This window comes from Neofelis nebulosa, chromosome 13, assembly GCF_028018385.1.
Source record: "Neofelis nebulosa isolate mNeoNeb1 chromosome 13, mNeoNeb1.pri, whole genome shotgun sequence".
NCBI classification, from domain to species: domain Eukaryota; kingdom Metazoa; phylum Chordata; class Mammalia; order Carnivora; family Felidae; genus Neofelis; species Neofelis nebulosa.
The window spans coordinates 76,418,090-76,427,152 of NC_080794.1; the positions used below are offsets into that span (position 1 = coordinate 76,418,090).

The 9,063-nt window shown below is 38.9% G+C and overlaps 1 protein-coding gene across 2 annotated transcripts in view; it reads left to right on the top strand.

Moving 5' to 3' along the window:
* Nucleotides 1–3,698, top strand: part of FHIP2A (FHF complex subunit HOOK interacting protein 2A) — a 92,643-nt gene extending 88,945 nt beyond the window's left edge. For both annotated transcript variants that reach the window (XM_058697869.1, XM_058697868.1), the window contains exons 16-17: nt 161–264; nt 362–3,698. In XM_058697869.1, coding sequence (XP_058553852.1) covers nt 161–264; nt 362–467 — 210 coding nt within the window. In that variant the 3' untranslated portion in view covers nt 468–3,698. The remainder of the gene's footprint in view (nt 1–160; nt 265–361) is intronic.
* The last annotated feature ends 5,365 nt before the right edge of the window (nt 3,699–9,063 follow it).

Genomic DNA, 9,063 nt, shown 5'->3' on the forward strand with positions numbered 1-9,063 from the left:
GGGACCAGATAGGACTCCTTTGCCAAAGACGGTTATGTGAATAGTGCGAGGTGACGTTTTTTATTTAGTAATAGGAAATCGAGTAATAGGCAATTTTTTAATCCTGAAAAACCCTAGGTAGTTGACCTCAAGAACCCAGTTCATTTTGTCTCTGATGCAGGTTGTTGGAGACCTCATGGTTAGAATCCAGCGTATTCAAGACTTTACTCCCAAGCTTCTGTTAGTCAGAAAGCGATTGCTTGGTTTGGAACCTGAAGGCCCTATGTAAGCCAGTGTTTTACATGTTTTTATCTAAAAATTTCACCAAAACTTCATCATCTGCTGGTACGATTTGATTGCTTGCTTGCTTTCCTTTCCCCAGTATTGACCACATCACATTGCTGGAGGGTGTGATCGTGCTAGAGGAGTTCTGTAAGGAGCTGGCGGCCATCGCATTTGTGAAATACCACGCTTCCTCCACCCCGTAAATAGCATCCTCCAAAGAACAGAGGGAGCAGAACTGCAGTACACGTTTCATCAAAAAAAGACTCAGCTGCACCCCGCCGAGAGGATAAAAAAGCCTTTTTAAATGAAGCACTGCTATAAGTTGGACAGAACCTTTAAGAACACATGGAGTGGACAGTCTTAGTAAAATGTTGTATAATGTTGTTTTCATTGGCGTTACCGTGATGGTTCTCTATATAAGATGGCACATCCTTGAATCCAGGATACAATCAAAGGAACTTCAGGAAATAAGCATCTCTAATGCCTGTGTGAAAAGCTGCAAAATTTCTGATGTCATGACTTTGAAGATATTTCTGTTATTTTAATATCCTTTTAGGTAGCAAGGCATTTTGACTCTGGGACTCAAATGCTTCTATTCTTTTGGATTAATAAGTAGCAACAAAACAAAACTAAACTAAACTAATTTTATAACTTTTTAAGGTCAGAATTCTTATCAAACAATATGAAAAATAAAAAAACTGTAGATGAGAAAAAATACAATTCAGGAACCATCGAGTGAGTTGAGTTAATATTAGGAGATAAAAATGTGTAGAGCACCATTAACTTTCCTCAGCTTTTCTAAGAATAACAATTTAATATGATGAAGAAATTCTTGATTAATATAATATATATATTTTTTAAAGAAACGTTCTTTTACTCTTTTGTGCACATAGCCATGTTAGCGATTGATTTTCACGTATGGGTCCCAGTGTATTTAAACTGTGTCATTTTTACAACAATGTTGAATTTGTGCTCACCATTGGTAATGTTTGCTAAAATAGTATTTTTTAGGCTAATTAACATACATTGGGTTGAGAACTTTTTTTTTTCCTTCTATCTATCCCTCTCTGAAAGTTGCTTTATAAAATTGCTTTGTAATTTGATTTCTTATTGAACTACCATAGGTGGGAACTGACTGATAACTCTTAGGCAGCAATCAAAATGCCAGTGGCCTCCTCAGTGTTTACATTTATTTTTTCATTTTGTTCAGTCTCTCGCTTTAAATGATTCTAAAGAGATTTCAAAAGAAAACCAGCGTGTCCTGTTTACATGTGAAAGAATTTGGGTAAATTGGGTATATATGAAGGACCGGTTCAGGAAGGCTGCGCTGTGCACAGCATGCTTATACTTGATTTACAAAATGTGTTTGCTAATCCGCTTTCTGTTCTTTTAAGTGATGCTTATCACTCAAATACGGCTTTTAATTTCCTCTTCTTGCTCTCCTCCTCCTCTTCCTGAAATGTTAAGCAGCAGCACTTTGCCCTTTATCTTTCTATTTACTGATACTTTGAGGGAGTGGACTGTCAGGCTTCCCAGCCTGGAAGGAGCCTTCCCTGCTCCTTGTAACAAGTTGTTTTATGGAGCACGTTTGCATACATAACATCACGTGGCATGTGCATCCAAGCACGTTTTACCCCTACTGCAAATTTTGTTGTATTTGTGTTTCTGATTTATTTTCTAGTTAGTTTTGGCTATTTAGTAAGAGCAGAATATCAAAGGATTACGAATATTCTTGGCTCTAGAATGCTTACCCCTGTTAAACCGAGAAGACGACATTTCTAATTTAATGCAGATCTTTGTTAGCTCAGTCTAAGCACATTTATTAAGCAAAACAAGGAAGAGCAAAAGTGGGAGATAGTCACTTTGTGCATGATTTTCTTCAAATGATTTTTTAATGATGGGAAAGCGTTGTTCAGTTCCCTGTGTTTATTGATCAGCCCACGCGAAGGAACACTGCAGCATCTCCGTTTTTAGACATAGTTGTAGTCTACTTTGATGTAGGTTTATTGAAAATAAGGCATGAAGAGATACTAGATATTTCTTGATGTTTTCATAGTGTTCAGTGGATGTAATAGCGAGGCTGTTACCTCTAAAGCCAAATACTACTTTATTCTTGATTTCACAATGGGACCTTATAGCGAATATATGACACCAAGCTCAGAAAAGCTTTAACTCGTGTGTGTGTGTGTTGCTTCTTAAAACATAATTATTTTCCTAAGTTATTGTAATGATTTTGATCTGTAGTCAGCTAAAGCTTAAGGTGTAAGTTGTCTCTCTCCTAAGTTTCTTTTCCTTCTTTCTTCTTGGTATTTAGTTCAGACAGACCTCGAGCCAGCCAGTTCTCCCAGGGAGCTGGATTTGTCAGTGAAACAATGTGCTACGTTCCTAGTCTTTTTCGTACTGTCTTGTGGAAGCCAAATATCTCTGTTACTCAGTGCTTGCAAACCAGTGACTCAAATGCACTGTGCTGGGCAGAAAGTACCGCCTTCACAGCCGATCGCCGTAGCAGGTTCCAAGCCGAACATTAGTCTTGCTTCATATCAATAGGAATGGGTGTGCACGTTTTCTTTTAACCTTCTAACAGAAGAGTCTTTGATTTCATTTTTAGTAATGAGCCACGTTCTTTACTTGATAAAACTCAGATTTGTCGTTAGGCAGTTATCACGTAGTACTCCCATTATAACTCTGTAACGTTTTCATAATGTATCTGTCTGTGCAATATGGAAGCTGTGAGAGGGTTCATAGCTCTTTGGTTTAATTGTACATTATGTGTGTACATGTGTACATATATATATATGTGTGTGTGTATATATATATATGTATATATATATATATATATATATATATATAAAAGGACCAAAATCCTTAGCTTGCTTACACTGTTGCTAGTGTAAAGATTGTTACACTTCATTTTACAGGGCACAAATTATGGAATTCCTTTGTAATTCAGGGTGACATATTTCCATAAATTATTGCATTAATATATAACTACCATTTAATTATGAAGTTCACAGGCATTGACAAGTTGCAGTGAAGTGAAAAAACAAGTTATATGGTAGTTATATTTTGGGTTTTACAATTAATCAAAATATGCATGTCATTGAGACACTCGATGTGTTAAAACATGATAGATAATCATATTTCTGGGCCCTGTAAAAATAGTGTTATTGCAATGCTCTGTTTGGCCTCCTGCCTTGTTTACATTAAACAAAGGATATTTGGTAAATTTTTCTATCAAACATTGTGTAGGTTACTGACAGTGTTACCATGGCCTGGAATTCTTGGGCCACCTATGAAGAAAAAGTCTTCAGATGGTGATCGTGTACCTACTATCTCTTCAAAAGGAGGTTGTGATCAAGTTCAACTTTTTGTGCTGATGATGCATGCAGGACTAAGAGGGATAATCTAAAAATAAATAATGTAATTTAAGCAAAGTGTCTTATATTTTTATAGAATTCTAATTGAAAACATTTTATTCACTGATAAGTCTGAAACAATCACTCGTAACACACAAAAGGATATGACACATGTTGGGGCGCCTGGCTGGCTAAATCAGTGGAGGATGTGACTCTCGATCTCAAGGTGATGAGTTCAAGCCCCACACTGGGCGTAGAGCTCTCTTACACGCACGTGCGCGCACACACACACACACACACACACACACACACCAGTTAATGGGTCACTATAGCATTGATTCCTAGCAGAGAACAAGAAGGGATAGAATCAGAATGTTTGAGGAGGGGGAATGTATAGCTTGAAAAATCCCCCCCAAGTGTATATCCTCCACCCAGCTCCTTGATAATCATGTCTGCAAAGGAAGGGATGTTTATACAAGTCTTAGAGAAACAATTCATTATAAGTAATCTTAATGTATTTGTAACACATATAAAAACTTTTTCCCTGACATCTGAGACCATTAGACTCTAGGCTTGTTCCATCCGTTTGAATTTTTGCCAAATTGCTGTAGTTGGAAACTGAAAGAAACATGTACTACACGGCACAGCCAGCGAGAGAAAAATGGGATTATTAATCCCACCTACCCAGGATTCTTTGTAGCCAATGTTACTGAAAACAGTTTTAGAAGGACACAGGATAGCAGGTTGAGTGGATGTAGTGAGGTAAGTTTAGGCATCGAAGACTTGAAACTACCCTCCTTGCTTTCAGCTGCTTTAAAGGAAAACCGCATTTGAGGAATGCACAATCCAATCCCTAGACCAAAAACCTGGTTCAGACTGCCATTCGTTAAGAAATTTGCAGTGTCTCATCTGGAAAGCTTATCTCAAGGGACTTTAAAGAATTCATGTAAAATTGTTCAAGTTGAAATTTTATAGGAGTGACTCAAACTCTTTATCAGGAAAAAAGCAGGTAGAAGCAGCCAATGCATGAAAGTTTGATGCCGAAGGAGCCATGGATGGAAGAAATGGAAGAACTTTTAGTTGCGGGGACATTGTTTCTCATGGCCCTCGCTCTTAGGAAGCTGGCTTTTGATTTTACTTGATCTATACCCCACTATCCATATCAGGGACACTCACCTAAGTCTGTTTCACATACACTCACTCCTCGTACGGTTTGACTGTTGTGTGCGTTAGAGGTTTTTTATAACAGCATTTCTAAACAGGTATCAGAAATGTGATGTCATCAAGACCAAAACGATAAATTGGTTTATTCGATACATATTTGTTGAGAACGTGTCATGAGCCACATTGTAAGGTGCCAGGAAAACAAGAAGCAGCAATTTCTGCCCTTAGGAAGTTAGAGTCACAGATGAGGGCTCATTGTGCTTCAACAAATAAATTCCAACACACATCGGTGAAGGTCGTCAGAGAAATAGTACCCAACTGTTGTGAGAGCACAGGGAGAAGGATGTAGTGTTAACTCTTGAACAACACCAGAGTGTTAGGGATGCTGATCTCCAACCACCAGCCCCGCCCCCGCCCAACACACAAGGTCAAAACTTTGTATATAATGTTTGACCCCCCAAAACTTAACTACTAATAGCTTATTGTTGACTGGAATCCTTACCAATAACGAAAATTGTCAATAACATGTATTTTGTATGTTATGTGTGTGATATACTGTATTGTCTCAATAAAGTAGGCTAGAGAAAAGAAAATTACCGAGAAAATCATAAAGAATAGAGAGTACGTTTTCAGTACTGCACTATATCAAAAAAAAAAAAAATCCGCATGTAAGTGAACATTGTGCTGTTCAAGCCTGTGTTGTTCAAGGGTCGACTGTAGTGTTGCAGATCATCTAAAGGGAAAATCTAAAACTCAAGTCTTGACCAAATCATATTCTTACTTGGACCTAGAGATGTGCTGGATATTCTGAGAACTCATGACCATAAAGTCAAGTCAGCAAGAAACGGAACATGGGTCTGTTTCCTGTGATGTTTACTGCCATTAGCTGTTTTGCCTTACCTTTCTTATTTTGAGATTGGTATACAGCACCAGCTCACACAATTGTGCTTTCGGGCCCATAATTTCTCAGGTGATGACCAGTAATAAACTGTTCTGATTTAAATGATCTCTTTCCAGAACTATTCTAGACGGAGAAGGCAAAAAGTCCATTGAAATATTAAAACCAAAAGATTTAAGTAGGCTTAAAAAAATGGCCCGAACATGAGGCATAAGATTTGGTTGAGTAAAAAAACCACACTCTTCTCCTTGCTTGAACACACTGCTCCCTTGATCCCCATTCTTTACTGGGCACAAGGTGGCTACAGATCCCACTGAGAAGCAGTTGGGGTTGATGGACACAGGAGAGGTGAATTCAGAAGCCACATGCTGGATATGTGTGAAGAGACAGAATGTGTAAACCCTCACTGGTTCTCAGTTCAATACTCCCTTCCAATCCTGACATTCAAGCCCGAGGTCAGGCTGCAAGACAGGACAACCTAGGGGTCGTACCTGCCAGGGAGCAACATGAAGAGCCCTGACCTGTTGCCGTTCCCATCTCAGTCTTCATGAGGTAGCCTAATCTCCCAAGGGTGAATCTGAGGAACTGAAGGAAATACAGCATGCTTCATAGTTTTATATTATGATCTTATTCTTCACTCTCGCTAGACTAGTCAGTATATCAAGGAACCCACAGAAATTCTCTTTTAAAAAAGGTAGGGGAGGGGGCATTAGGTAATAATTCTCTTGACTCTTGATGACTAACAAGATCCTGACATGAAAGTAGGACCCAGGGGGACTGCCAGAAACTCAAGCACCACCATGGGGTACTTTGCTCTCAGCTGAGGAGATGAAGGCAAGGAAAGAAGGAAGACATCCTTTGACATCTGTAGCTGCTAGTTTCATAATGGTACCCATGTTGTTAGGTGCGTTCATTCGCATGGCAGGGTGGTCATTCCTTGAATTCTTAAGAAAACGTTTAATTCCAATAAGGTGCCAAAGCCTTCAAGGATAACATTTAGGTTAGAGGATCCAAACAAGGCAAGAACACATTCTGGGTATAGCAGACCACTGTTTCTCGAAACACATTTTTAAGGTTGAGAACTCTAACCTGAATTGCAAGCTGGAAGAGTTAGGTGTAGTTCCGAAAAAAAGCAAGTGACACGCCCAGCCTGTGAGACTAGGAAAGACAAAGCAAAGGCATTTCCAAGTCTGTGACTGCCTTAGGCCTGTAATTTATGAGTAAGGAATCATAAAATCAATTTCACTGTAATGCAGACAGATGAGACGGCATACAAATTCACTACGGTCTGGATGAAGTTGTATTTCAAAGCCCTGAAGATGAGATTCATTTATGTAATAACACGAGAAATGTATTTCTCATGCCCCTCACAAATGGAATAGCATGTTGGGTTTTAATTGATTAGACTTCCCCAGAGAACCATGTACTGAAGATTTCTAGAGGGAAACAAATTAGCCATTCCTTAAACATTATTCTTCCGTGTTTAAAATACGCTTTCCTTCTTAAATCTCTTTTTCCCCCGTTCCTCCTATCAACAAAGTAGCAAGTCACAGAGCATTTTATGGCTCTGAAATCTCTGTTGCCTGCTTCAATTATTTGAGTGCCCTACAATCTTTATTTCCGTTCTGTTTTAGAAACTATTAGACAATAGATCATCTTTTATTTCAGTTGAATCGGTAGTGGGCTCCCACAGAAATGGCAGTGGAGGAGAGAACATCTACTTTTAGGATATAAATATTAACCCAATAGTCCAGGTACCTTTGGGCTCCTTGACAACAAAGAGCTTCCATTTTATAAAGACTTGCATTTTCCCTAAAATGATCCAATGTGGTGCAGCTATAAGTATATCTTTCCCTGAGAATACTGTTCACAAAAGCACATGACTCATTGGAACTTGGGTTCAAAACCACATCCTAAAAATAATAAGAGCTGTAAATGCAAATGCGCGTAGCAATTTCGGGATGTTTTTCTTGGGAACTTGACATTGAAATAAAAATAATTTTGCAGTTCTTAATGGTTGGAGTCTTTTCATGCATAGCATATAACATAATTGATATTCATTGAGTTGAGTATTTCAAAGAAAAAGCTGATATATATCTTGCCAAGTAGTGTTGCTCATTTATTATCATTTTTTATTTCAATAGAAAGAAAAAGATGAGGGAAATGTAATTAATTTGACACAGATAGTTCTGGGCTGAGCATTTCACTATCAACACCATTTTGAGGCCATTCTTTGTCCTCATACAGTGTGCCACTGCTATGCTTTCTGATACAAGAACATTGTATTTTGGTCTTTCTTCCAGTGAACTATGTGATCACGCATTCGGTTAAAGCCATTAACTCCTTAGAACAGAGATCCTCACTATTCGCCTTTTTTTGGTTAAGAAAGATGTTGGACAGCTGTAAATGCTGACTTTTTCTACCGGTTTCCAGATTATATTTGGAAAGACCTTCCAAGTTTCTCAGATTCTGTACTATATTTTTTTTTTATCTGCAAACGCTTCAGAAATCCCCACATCACCATGGAAGCTGATCCCTGCCTGTTACCATGATTAAAAAAGAAGAACGTATTTCACAGGCATTACTTATATTCATCAGGCCACGGACAGCAAGAACTACTCCACTTATACAAACACAGAGCTCTGCCCTCCTGACTTTCCCAAACGATCCTTCTTCGAGTGGAAAAAACGTTCTAGCTAGACACAGAAAACATTCATCGAGTACTATGTTCATAAATGTTGAGGTCTGAGGTCCAAAATGGATTGTTTGTCCCAGGATTACAGTAACATCATCCGTGAAACTCAACCGATGTTTACTAAAATCCTGTCTGGCTATGGCAAGAGGGGGGAATTTCAAGAAAGCACCTCTCTTTGAGAGGATTGCTTTTTAAAGTAGAGGGGATAAGGCAACTTCTGTGCAGGTTATCGAGCCATCGCCCCCCAGTTCCAAATCGACTCTTCTAAATTCTGTTTTATGATGCTGGGCTAGGATCCCACAAGCCAGATTTCTCCTTTACTAGCTGGCTTTCTACTAGGTTTGGTTGCTATGAGTTTCTATAGTGAGAAGGGGACACAGGAGGAGGGGAAGAAGAATTTCTTTGAGTCGGCTTGCTGCTTTTCACCTGTCACCTCAGCACTGGGTTTGGAACAGCTGGTCTCAGCCTCTGTATTCTTTTTAATTTTTTTAAGTTAAAAAAATTTTTTTTAATGTTTATGTATTTTTGACAGAGAGACAGAGCATGAGTGAGGGAGGGGCAGAGAGAGAGGGAGACACAGAATCCGAAGCAGGCTCCAGGCTCCGAGCTGTCAGCACAGAGCCCAATGTGGGGCTCGAACTCACAGACTGAGAGATCATGACCTGAGCCGAAGTCGGACGCTCAAC